The sequence below is a fragment of the Hypanus sabinus genome, chromosome 16 (assembly GCF_030144855.1).
Source record: "Hypanus sabinus isolate sHypSab1 chromosome 16, sHypSab1.hap1, whole genome shotgun sequence".
NCBI lineage: Eukaryota > Metazoa > Chordata > Chondrichthyes > Myliobatiformes > Dasyatidae > Hypanus > Hypanus sabinus.
The window spans coordinates 20,850,461-20,863,872 of NC_082721.1; the positions used below are offsets into that span (position 1 = coordinate 20,850,461).

Sequence of the window (13,412 nt, forward strand, 5' to 3'; positions counted from 1 at the left end):
AAGAATAAGGGTAGTCTCTGAGTACTTCAGAGCTCAAGAATGAGATCAAGTTTTTAAAACATGAATTAGTTGTATTTGAATCACGCAAGATACTTAACATTCAGAAAGGAAATGTGTGGAATTTTAATAATTTGCCTGAGGTACAAAACAAACAAAAAAATTACTTGGCACACAAGGGGTTTTACCCTCTTTTCACCTGGCTCAGTCATCTTTTTAGTCATTCGGTGTCTTTTGTTCTTCATTGAGACCCCTGTCCATCTCTTTCTACTTAATCAGCAACTTTAAACACTTTCTATTTTCTCTCAGGTTTTGTAGATCATCAACCCAAAGCATTAACACCTTCTCATGGACACCTTTTCATTTGCATTTTCAGTTAGCTCAGATTTCCAGCTTCAAAGAATTTGATTTTGTCCAGTGAATTAACTGATTGTTTATTCAAAAACTACCAACTGCACAATCTGGAAATCTGAAACAAATCAAGAAATACGCAGCAGTTCATGCAGCTCCTGAGGAGAGAGAACCAATGTTTAACATTCAAGTCACCACAACAATCCAAAGGAAGATTATTGACCTAAAAAATGTAAATTCTTCTTTTGTTGTTGCAGATTCCATTGAATATTCTATCAAGCATAAACTTGAGAAGTCTATAGATGCTGGAAATCCAGAGCAATACACACAAAATGCTGGAGGAACTCAGCTGGTCAGGCAGCTTCTACAGAAAAGAACATAGTCAACTTTTCAGGCCGTGACCCTTCAAGACTCAGGACTTTTGTCAGGCATTTTCTCTGGAAATGTGGCAGCCAAAATTCTGCAAATAAAGCTCCAAAATCAGCAGTCAAATAATAATGTTTTGGTGGTAACAACTGAAGGAAAAGTGCAGACAGGAGAAGAGGGATAGTTCTCATTTATCTTCAAAATAATACCCCAGTGAACAGCCACTTTAGAAAGAAATAGCCTGGCTTTAATACTGCAAAACCAATGGATAGCCCTCTTATTGCTTCTGTTCCCATTAACCTCTCCTTGTTAGTCTTCCTAATGTGTTCCAATTTCCTCTCTCAAACCTAAACCATTTAGTCCAACTTCAACGGAATAATCAAACTAGAACTTTTTGTAAGTCTACTTCAAGACCCAAACTCAAGTGGCAAGATAAGTAATGAAATACAGTTTTGTAAGAAGATTTTCTAAAGCAGTGGCTCACATTCACTCTAAAATTGCCATGGAAGTACTCAATGATTGGTGGGTGAGCTGGAGAGAGGGACAGAGGGGAGGGAGGGAATCGCTCCTAATGATCCAATTATCACCATTCTTTTCTCAGTCAGTCATACCACAGCCAACGATTAATCAGTTTCCTCAAAGCGTATGTCCTGTCCAAACATAGTTGGCTTTTTACTCAGATGCACAACAGCAATTGCACTTTTGAAAGCAAATCATCATGTACAATGTCATTGAAAAATTTAAGGAATTTGAAAAAGACATGTTGCAAAGTTGATAAGTGAATTAAAGGGTTAAAATGAGGAGCTTTTGATGGCTCTGGGCCAATTTAGAAAGATAAGAGGGGACCTCATTGAAAACTGCTGAATACTGAATGACACCGATAAAATTGACATGGAGAGAATGATTCCAATAATGGTAGAATCTAGGATCAGAAGGCAAAACCTCAGAATAGAAGGACATCCCTTTAAAACAGAGATGAAGATTTCTTTAGCCAGGTGTTTCAATCTGGAATTCATTGTTACAGTCAGCTGTGGAAGCCAAAACAATGGTCTATTTAAAGCAGAAGTTGACATGTTCTTGACTGGTAAGGGTGTCAAAGGTTTCAGGGAGAAGGCAGGAGTATGGGATTGAAAGGGAAAATAAATGAACTATTATCAAATCACAGAGCAGACTTGATGGGCCAAATGGCTTAATTCTGCTCCTATGTCTTATGAACTATGCAGCAATGACATCACAGGCAAGTTCACTGGCACATATATAGCATGTTAAAGCAAACATTAAGTTGTCAAAACCAGCAACAAAATGCATTATTAACAAAGAGGTGAGATTATGAACAGTCGTGCTTGTTTAAAATAAACTTAAGGCAATTACCCAAACTGGCAAGAGTTTTCACCCAAAGTTCTTGGTAAACATTGATTAGTGATCTTGCAGACTCAAATCTCTCTCTCAAAATAATGGGAAGAGTTAGGTTTTTATGCTATTCATCTATTAAAGTACCTACAGCAAAAAAACTTGTCGACTGGTCTTTAAACCATTTCCTCCCACCAAACCATACCCTCACTTCCTTAACTCCACTCCTCTTCCTTATTCACCGTTGCATCTTTACTTCCTCTTAAACCATTCTTTATCCACCCTCCTTTCCCAGTTTACACGATACAAAATATCCTACAGATATACAAACCCACTCATTGCTAATCCTATTAACGACCAATTTTGTTTTACGCTAACCAACCCTGCCTGTGACTTCTTCTGGCACCCCAACTGCCACCACTCAGTTTCCTTCCATCTCACTATCGACCCTACCTCTCTTTCTCCTCCTCCTCTTTCCCTTTCCACTGTCGCTTCACCTCAGCCCCTTTTACCCCCTCCTTCTCTCCGCGACAACCTTCCGCCCACCCTCCCCACGGCCCAATGTCCCGGTTTTTCTTACCGCAGGCCCCGCACCAAGAGGTAGATGAGCCCGAGGGCGCTGAAGCCGAGGACCACGGCCACGGCGCGTCCAATCGCCGACCCGTCGTTAGATTTGCCCCAGGCCGGCGAAGTCCCGGGCCTGGAACTGCTGGTGTTCGGCGCCGTGGTGTTGCCATTAACCTGGCACTGCCCCGGCGGCAGCAGCAGAGACAGGCAGAGGACGGCGGCCAGTGCCCAGCCAAGGGAATCGCCGCCGTCCAGCCTCATCGTCCAGGATTTCCCGCTCCTACTTTGGGTAATGGGGAACCTTCACACTGTGACACCGTACTGCAGGAAAGGCGTCACATTCAATCCTCCGGGCAACAAGCAAGAGCTTGGAGCTCCCACACGTACACACAAAAACCAAAATAAATTAATCATTAATCAATCAATCAAACATGTCTCTTTACAAGAGAACTAATCCGACTTTATTAGTGTTTAAAGAAGATCTGTATTTTCACCTTCAGTATGTATTTTTTCTTTTAAATTTCGCCAAAAGAAAATTATAAATGAAGTGTGTTTGCAATCCTAGTTTGTTTTGGTGAGTTTAGTAATTTAGCTTAATCAAGTTACTCAGATCCTGAGCTGTCTGGTTGGGAAATCGCTTCTTGATGTTTGTATAAGGATCTAATTTGAAAAGTGTTTTACAATCAGCATGAGCAGTCAAAGCAAGTGATACCATATTGTTTATTTAGTTTTTTTTCCACATATATGGTTGTATATGGCACATTAGACTTCTAAAATGAAATTCTTTAAAAGAATTGTAGGCCTACCAATTTATTATGATGGGGAAAATAGAATATTGTGTGAAATCACAAACTAGAGAATATCCGCAGATGGTGAAAATCAAAGTAATACACGCAAAATGCTGGAGGAACTCAGCAGAGGAGGCAGCATCTATCGAAAAGAATAAACAGTGGGTGTTTCAGGCCAAGACCCTTCATCAGTCCTGAGTTCCTCCAGCATTATGTGTATATTGTGTAAAATGTTAACTTTCTTCGTAGGATATCCCAGTCACAACATGGAATTGTCATAGTTTGAAAATAAAATGCAAAAAAAAACAGAGATGGGCATTATTTGAACAAATTGTGCGGACTTTACAACATTCTACTCTTAGTGATTTATAATGCAGCTATCTGAGTTCCAGTATCCCGATTCTATTCTGTATTTTAATTGGCTACGTTTATTTAGGAACAGCCATTTGTAATTGAGATTGAAAAACACAGCTGCCTATTAAGGTCCATTTCAAATTGATTTTTGGACTCTGTCTCATGTATTGATCTTTTGATGTATTATGTGACCTAATTTTCTTATCTGATCTGTTTACTTTTTTGTGCAGGATAAGATAAATCCACATGAACGTCATCCTCACCGTGATTAGACTTTACCCACCAATAAGATTAACAAATAAACAAGACACCATAAATGTCCTCGAAAACAAACATGTAACTGGAGAAACATTGATGGTATCCTTGCATTAATAACAATAGAGCCTCAGGTTCACAAGATCATGGATATAAGTGCCACTGTTGGGACTTGACCACAAAAATCTATGGTGACACATCAGTGTAGTATTTTCACACAGGGCATATCTGCTCCCTGTAAGCATGTGTAATTCATAAAGAGATTGCAGACTAGTTTAGAAAAGAAAAAGAGAAATTCTCAAAATCATGGCTATATTTATTGATCTTGAGATGTTAGAATATCATCTCAGAAATGGAACACAGAACAAACACTTTGGCCCATCATGTTTGTGTCAACCATGACATCAATCCAACTAATCTCATCTATCCACAAATGGCCTACATCCCCCTATTCTCTGTTTATTTATGTGTCTGTCTGACTGCCTCTTAAACACTTCCTTTGCATCTGCATTTAACACCATCCTTGGCAGTACATTCCAGACATTCTCCACTTTCTGTGCTATAAAACTTGACCTGTAGATCTTTTAAATTTTTCCCCCATAACATTAATTAGGTTTCTCTTTTCACCCACGTAGCCTGTTTCCAATATGTTCTGTTTTTATTCTTTATATCTCCAGCATCTGCAATTCTTCTTTTTATACTCTAGATCAAATTGTTGTATGTGAGAAGTTGCTGTGCAAATTGGCTGCCAAATGGTCTTACATTACAAGACTGTCTACACTACAACTGTGCATCATTAACAGTAAAATGCTTCAGAGTGTCTAGAAAGGGACTAAAATATTGCTATCTTCGTCAGAATGTGTCAATTAATTTGTCCAGATAAGATGTAAATACTAACATTTTGGCCAAGAAAAATATTAGGCTCGTTGTTTCTGTCTGCTCCTGCCCCACTGAACTCCTGTCTGCATACCTCAACTCCATTCTATCCCCCTTTGTTCATTCTCTTCCCACCTACATCTGTCACATTTCACGCACTAGCGATCTCCTCATCAACTTTCAGTTCCCTGGCTCTGACCACTTCATTTTCACCATGGATGTCCAGTCTATCTCCCAACAAGAAGCATTAAAGCTCTCTGCTTCTTTCTTGACAACAGATCACCACCCTCCTCCATCTGGCAGAACTGATCCTCACACCTCAACAGCTTTTCTTTTGTGTCCTTCTACTTTCTCCATACCCAAGCTGTAGCCATGGGAACCTGTATGGGGCTCAGCTATGCCTTCCCTTTTTGTTGGCTGTGTGGAACAGTCTATGTTCCAAGCTTTCCCTGGTAATACTCCACAACTTTCTGTGCTATATTGATGGCTGTATTGGGGCTGTTTCATGCACCCATGCTGAGCTCATTAATTTCATTAACTTTGCTTCCAACTACCACTATGCCCTTAAATTCACTTGGTTCATTTCTGACACCTCTCCCCTCTATCTCAATCTCTTTGTCCCCATCTTTGGAGTCAAACTATTTACCAATATCTTTTATAAACATACCAATTCCCATGGCTATCTTGACCATTCCTCTTCCCACCCTGTCTCCTGTAAAAATGCTGTTCCCTTTCCTCAGTTCCTTTGACTCCACCACATCTGTTCCCAGGATGAGGCTTTCCTCTCTGGGACATCAGAGGTGTCCTCCTCCTTCTTCAAAGAACCATGCTTCCCTTCCTCCACCATTGATACTGTCTTCCGTTTCTCAAACATCCACATTCACCCAATCTTTCCAACACCTTAACAGGGATAGAGTTCCTCTTGTCCTCACCTACCACCCCATGAGCCTCTGCATTGAACAAGTCATTCTCCACAACATCTGGCCTCTTTGGTGGGACCACATCACCATTCGCAACTTTTCCTCGCCTACCCATTCTCCACTTTACTCCAGGGATTGTGTCCTCCTTGACTCCCTTCTCCATTTGTCCCTCTCCACTATTCCCCCTCCTGGCATGTATCCTTGGTGCTCCCAAAGCAGCCTTCTGTACGTTGGTGAGACCCAATGTAAATTGGGGGACCTCTTGTCCAACACCTCCTCTCCATCTACCAGAAGCAGAATTTCCCAGTGCCCAACCATTATAATTTATATTGCTATTCCATTCTGGCATGTCAGTCTATGGTCTCCTCTTCTGCCACAATGAGGCCACTCTCAGATTGGTGAAGCAACAGCTCAGATTCCATCTAGGTAGCCTCCAACCTAATGGCATGAACATTGATTTATCCTTCTGGTAATTTTCCCCTCACCCTTCCCTCATCCTCTATTCCCCAATCTGGCCTCTTATCTCTTCTTTTCACCTGCCTATCACTTCCCCCTGGTGTCCTTTCCTTTCTCCCCTGGTCCATTCTCCTGTCCTATCAGATTCCTTCTTCTCCAGTTCTTTGCTTTTTCCAATGATCACCTCCCACCTTCTTGTTTCATCCTCCTTCCCTCCCCTACCCACCTGGCTTCACCTATCACCTTCGAGCTTGTCCTCCTTCCCCCCCCCCCCACCATCAATTCTGGCATCCTCACCACCCCCCTTCCTTTCCAGTCCTGATGAAATGTCCCGAAAAACTGACTTTTGATTGATTTCCATTGATGCCGCCTGACCTGCTGAGGTCTTCCAGCATTAGGCACATGTTGATTTTTCAATAATATTATAATTCGGTCCAAGGTTTGGCTGTTTCAGGTCTACCCTTCCGGCTGACAAGATTTTTTTGCCTCAATTACATTCCCTGCCTGATCCTTAAAACTCCACTGCGGTCAAAAAATCTATTTCAACCCTCAACATACCCAGTGGTTTAGCCTCTAGTTTTCTCCGGAACACCTACTTACAAAATTTCAAAGGTTTCTAAGATAGTAAATTCTTCCTCATCTTTGTCAAAAATGACCAATTGACCCCTTATTCTGAGACTATAACTCTTGGTTGTAGATTCCCTTTTACGGGGAAAACATCCTCACAGCAACGAGACAGAAAGATATATGACCTAACTATTATTGATGATGTGACTGCTAGCTTCTACACGAATATGCTGATTACAGCAACACATTTATTCCCATCCATCTATTTATACCATATGAGCTCTCCCTAGTGGTTCAGCTCATAACTGCATTGTCCTTTGCAGAGGAAGAACTTCCCATTACATCACCACTTTGACATTCTCAGGAGGCTAATGTGGATGGGCATCACTCTTATTTTCTTAGTCATTTCTCATAGCTGTAAAGTCCCTCAAGCACTAGGTCAAAAAAAAAATGAGCTGTTAGGCTGGTGATGTAATTAAGCTCAGGAGGTCTCTCAGGGCAACACCTTTGATGAATCCCACAGGAAGCACTGCGTTCTCAGTTTAGCATCCCATCTACCTCCAGGAATGCAGTACTGTTCGAGGACAGGACTGGTGTGAGTGTAGACTGTGCAGTCATATCCCAGTGGGACTTGAACCCACGACGTTCAGATTAAACTGTGGCAGCATGATGAAATGACACTCACAAGAAGGATCCAGCTTGGGTTCAGTCAGTTGGCGTTCAGCTGACTGATCCGAGCTTAGGAGAAAAACACAGAGCCCTAGTGCTGTTTGGAGCTGGCGCATTAATCAGTGTTTCTGCCGCATAGTTACAGCGTCTTCCATAAGTTTGCTGATGACACCACTGCTGTTTGTAGAATCTCCGCTGGCGATGCAGGAGTGAAATAGATTGGTTTGGCTGAGTAGTGTCACACCAACAACTTAGCACTTAATGTAGCAAGATCCAGGAACTGATTGTGGAGGAAAGGGGAGTTGGGAGAACATGCATCAGCCTTGTCGAAAGGGTGAGCAGGTTTACATTCCTGTGTGTCAGCATCTCCAAGGGTCCGCGCTAGGCCCAACGCATTGATGCTATCATGAAGAAGGCACAGCAGAGGCTCAACTTTGTTAGAAAATTGAGGAGATTTTTATGTCACCAGAGACACTTGCAAATTTCCCTCGGGATCAATAAAGTATGTCTGTCTGTCTGTCAAATTTCTCTTGATGTTCAGTGGAAAGCCTCACAGCCTAGTATGGAGCTTCTAACGCACAGGACCACAAGACGCCGCAGTGTGTAATAGGCTCAGTCAGCTCCATCACGGTCACAAGTCACTGAGGTTACCTCAGAAAACAGTGTCTCAAGAAACAAATTCCATCATTAAGGACCCTCACCTGTGCCCCCTTTTCTACCATCAAGGAGGAGTTACAGAAGCCCGAAGATCCACACTCAATTGTCCAGGAGCAGCTTCTTCCTGCCTGCCATCAGATTTCTGAATGGTCCATTTTGATGTGAACACTACTTCATTATTCTTTTTTCTTATTTATTTTTATATCTTCAATTGCACTGCGGCCACAAAACAACAAATTTCACATCATAGGTCTGTGATAATAATTCTGATTCTGGAAATTAGGAAGAAATAAAAACTTTTTATAAAACTTTCATCCGATTCCGTGATGCTTATGTATGCCCAAACATAATGTTAGAGGTAGAGTGGAAGGAATGATGAGGAGGATGAGTGAGTCATTTCTTTCTGGTCAAATAGCACAATTTGTTCTTGTGTACGTGGTATTGGGAGCGGAGTATGCATGTGGTCAGAGGCAATGCCAATATTTCTGTGGCTATGGTTTGGCACTCACTGAGGGAGGTGGATAGTGTTGGTGTAAGAAACCAAAGGCAATGGTTTCAACCTACCCACAAACGAGAGAAAATCTGCAGATGCTGGAAAGCCAAACAACACACACCAAAATACTGGAGGAATTCAGCAGGCCAGGCAGCATCTATGGAGAAGAGTACAGTCAACGTTTCAGGCCAAGAACCTTCAGCAGGACTGGAGGAAAAAAGAGGAGGAGTGGAGTTAAAACTTGGGGGGGGGAGGGGAGGCAGAAATACAAAGTGAAGCCAGGAGGGGGAGGGGTGAAGTAAAGAGCTGGGAAGTTGATTGTGAAAGATACAGGGCTGGAGAAGGGGGAATCCAATTGGAGAAGACAGAAGTCCATGGAAGAAAGAAGGCCATGGGCGGGCAAGGAGATAAGGTGAGAGAGGGAAAAGGGGATGAGGAATGGTAAAGGTGGGGAGGGGCCATTACCAGTAGTTCAAGAAATCGATGTTCATGCCATCAGGTTGGAAGGTACCCAGACAGAATATAAGGTGTTGCTCCTCCAGCCTAAGTGTGGCCTCATCGCAACAATAGAGGAAGCCTTTAATAGACGTTTTGGAATGGGAATGGGAAGTGGTGGCCACTAGGAGATCGTACTTTTTTTGGCAGATGGAGTGTATGTGCTCAGTCTACCTTTAGGTTTCCGCAAATAAAATGAAGTGAGGTGTTTTATGCTTAAAAAACCCCTTGGCACATTTGATTTAACTCCCAAACCTATACTACCAAAGCAAGCTAAAACCCTTTTACATAATAACATAATCATGTCAGACCAGCCTCTTAAAGCTAAACCCCAACTCAATGTACATTTCTCCCAATTACGTTACCCTACACAGCAACCCCCCCCCCCCCCCCCATCCACCCACCCCGCAGAATTCACTAAAACTGGCAGAGTGAGCCTGTCTGGAGCTCGGACGAGCTGCCAAGCTCAGATCCTATGCTCCATGGCTGGGGGAACCGCAGGTGCCTCTGGCTCATCCAGAAGTGCATTGACACACTCTTGGTCATGTTGTGACACCAGGGGTATGACAGAGGAATACTCCAAATCTTGGTGGGCTGGTTTAAGGGGCTCTTCCAAAATACATTCAGGTTTACCCCTCTTATCTATGATAGAACTCTTTTCTCCCTGTTCCCAAATGTGGAAGTCCGATCGTAAGGGGGTCTAAGGGGATGTTGGTGTGCGTCATGGCAGATGAAAACAAACAAGGCGGAATGTAGCTCTACAGAAATCCAAGATTGTTGTATGCCATGATGGGAGGTAGGAATAGGTGAAAATGAATTGAATTTATTGAGGAGGAAGGTACACTGTTGAGAGGCCAACCAGGTGGTTATGGTATCAGGAATGAAGTCATAATGGCTGCCTGTATACCAACTCAGCCAATGACGACAGAGGGTGCTCTTTTGGAGAAGTTCTGAGCCCCAGCAGGATCTATGGAAGACGATCATGCCAACATTCATCGGTCAGGGAAGCCCTCAGAGCAGCCTTTAAGGAGCAGTGAAATTGCTCGTGTAGGCCATTGGACTGAGGGTGATATGTCATGGTGTGGCGTGGCCTAATGCTGAGGTTGTAGGCTATCACAGCCCAGAGATATAAAATGAATTGGGGACCGCTGTCAAAGGAAATTCCAGACGCGGTGCCAAACCAAGCAACGCAAGTCCTGATGAATGCCCGGGCCACATCTGTGGCAGTCGTCAATACAGAGGGACGACCTCTGACCGCCTAGTGGTATGGACCACCATGGTAAAAGGTGTGTGAAAATGTGGGAGGAAGAAAAAGAACCAACAAGGTCCACATTGACGTGGTCAAGCTGCCAGAAGATGCCAGTGGTGCCAGAATATGAAGGTTAATTTTTGCCCACTGGCACTCCACTCAAGCTGCAGTCCAATCACATGCATCGTTTTTGATGCCATGCCAAACAAACTTTAGTGCAACCAGACCCCGTGTGGCCTTCCAGCCCGGATGCGAGAGGCCATGAATTGAGTCGGAAACAGTTTGGACCAGTTTGTGGGCACGATGGGGCAAGGGCAACCAGCTGAGACATCGCACAGAAGAGAAACATCAGCTTCTCTGAACTTAGGGTCAGCCAACCACAGGCCCATGACTGCTGTTTGGTAAGCTGGGACCTCTGAGTCAGTAACTTGGTCGGTTGCCATGTGGCCTAGTCAATCGCTATGTGTACGGCCTCAACAGCAGAGGCAAGTGGTCACAGCATTATTTTTCCCCTTGATATGTTGTGCATCCACTGTGAACTCTGATATGTAAGCCAGTTGTTATTACTGCCAAGCAGACTAGGGGACTGACATTTTGGACTTCGAGTGCATGAGGAGTTTGTGATCATCAAACACTGTGAAATGGTGACTCTCGGGAAGAAAATGCAAATGGTGAACAGCCAGATAGAGACCAAGAGGCTAATAGTCAAACGTGCTCTACTCCCTTACGGGGGGAGCTAGCAGCTGACTGAAAATGGCAAGCAGCTGGCACACATCTCCAACCAGCTGTTCATGCACTGCACCCAGAGCATAGTCTGAGGCACCAGTTGTACTGGCTATGGGTGCATTGCGGAGTGGGTGGATGTGCCAGTAGAAAGAGCTAGTTTGGTAACATCAAATACCCTGGTTATGTCGGCTGACTAGTCGAGCATTTGATTAGGGGTATTACCCTTAAGCTCACTATACAGGGGGAGCATAAGTTCTGCAGTTCATGGGGTGAAGTAGTGATAGAAATTCACCAGGCCTAAAAACTCCTGGAGTTTTGTAGTAGTGTGGGGCGGTGGGAAATCTCTGATGGGAAGGTCTTTGCACCTTCTGCGGAGATGTGATGGCCGAGAAAGTCAATGGTTGCAACCCAAATTGCATTTAGCAGGATTAATAATCAACCCATGTTGGCTTAAGCACTCGGAAAGTGTGCGAAGATGAAATATGTGTTCGGACATTGGCTACAAGTATGTCCTCCAGGTAAGTGAGAAGAAAATCTAACTCTTTTCGTGCAGAGTCTATCAACCGTTGGAAAGTCTGCACTGCATTTTCTGTCCAAATGACATGTGCAGAAACTCAAAAAGACCAGACGGGGTTATCACAGCTGTTTTGGGAATGTCCTCCGAGCACACAGACCCTAAATAGATCGACTTTAGAAAAATTAGCTAAATGTGCTGAACGGTCTTGGATGTGTGGGACTGGGTGATGATCAGGGGTGATGGCCTCCTTAAGGCATCGGTAATCACCACAAGAGCAGCAACCACCATCGCACATCGGAACCATAGGGAGGGATGAAGCCCAGAGGCTATTCAACCAGCATAGTTTCCGAGTCCTTCCACATAGGCAAGCTCAGGCTTCACAGTTTCCAGCTTTTCTGGATCCAGTCTACACGCACAAACACGGACTGGTTTGCCAGTTGTGGGAATGTGGTGCTCGACCCCATGTCTTGTGACAGTTGTGGAGAATATAGGCTTGGTAAGGTCTGGGAATTCACCCAGCAGTCGAGTAAACTCACGTGCAGTGGTGCATGCACCAGACAGAGTCACTGTGGGGAACTTACCAGGGGAGCAGGGCAGCAAGCCAAAGTCCTTAACGTCAACAAGCCGGCAGTTTATAAGGTTGAACAACAATCCTTGGGCCTACAGGAAATCTGCATACATGCAGAGTTCTATCTAGCCTCTTTAGACTGGGCGAAGTCCCGTGTGTAACTGTCGTACCCCCTGAGTCTGGATCTTGCTGCCATTGGCGGCCTCCAGCAAAGTTTTGTTGCTCCTTGCCCTCTCATCAATAGGGGATGCTGGCAGCACACTCGCTTGTGCTCCCGTGTCACACAGGAAGCATTGCCCAGAAAGAGTGTCCACAATGAACAGTAGGCGACCCTGGCAGCTGGAACCCACAGTGTTTACAGACCTCTGACGTCCTGATGCGCTGGCATTGTTGAAGCTGCAAGGTGCTTGGCACTTCCTAGTGTTCCGACCAGAGCGAGCACGGTAAAATCACAGGCCCAGCGTCATCTGTTTCGCAGCCACAGGCATCCTTACGTTGTGGGTCTTGCTGACTGGGCCTATTGAGTTAGAGAAAGGAGGAGGAATTAACTATTAGCCATTTTAGCCAGCTCCCTATGGTCCACTCAAGCGCATTAACAAGGGTGTGCAAACTTGCTCAGGCATTTGCTACATGAAGAGTTCTTTAAAAATAAAACAAGGATGTGATTTCCCAGCAGAGACAGCGTGTGGTCCATCAGCTCCAAAGGCCTAGCATCCCCGAGACCGGGTAAGGAGAACAATTGCTTGGCGTGCCCAGACTCCGATAGTCCAAAAGTCTGTAAAAGGTGAGTTTTCAGTATTTGGTATTTATCATGTTCAGGCAGCTGTTCAAACGGACTCACCACTCTCACCACGGTGGAATTGCTGAACCATGCTACCACACAGTAGAATTTGGTATCATCTGTGGAGACTTCTCACAGAGCAAACTGGTCCTCAGTTCGTAGGAAGCAAGTGACGGCACTTTGTTCCCGAAACTCTGGCAGGTTCAAAGCCACAGTGTTGGCAACATGTTCAATATCTCTTGATCACCCTAGTTGGGAGGGAGGTGTTGACTTCATTGACTGCACTGGCGCTGCCTCCTGCACACATGCTGAGCTCGTTGACTTCATTAACTTTGCCTCCAACTTTCACCCTGCCCTCAAATTTACCTGGTCCATTTCTGACACCTCCCTCCCCTTTACTAATCTTTCTG

The 13,412-nt window shown here is 44.2% G+C and overlaps 1 protein-coding gene across 2 annotated transcripts in view; it reads right to left on the minus strand.

Annotated features, from left to right (window-relative positions):
* fam174c (family with sequence similarity 174 member C) overlaps window positions 1–2,978 on the minus strand; it is a 42,686-nt gene extending 39,708 nt beyond the window's left edge. For both annotated transcript variants that reach the window (XM_059991234.1, XM_059991233.1), the window contains exon 1: window positions 2,645–2,978. In XM_059991234.1, coding sequence (XP_059847217.1) covers window positions 2,645–2,892 — 248 coding nt within the window. In that variant the 5' untranslated portion in view covers window positions 2,893–2,978. The remainder of the gene's footprint in view (window positions 1–2,644) is intronic.
* Between the last annotated feature and the right edge of the window lie 10,434 nt (window positions 2,979–13,412).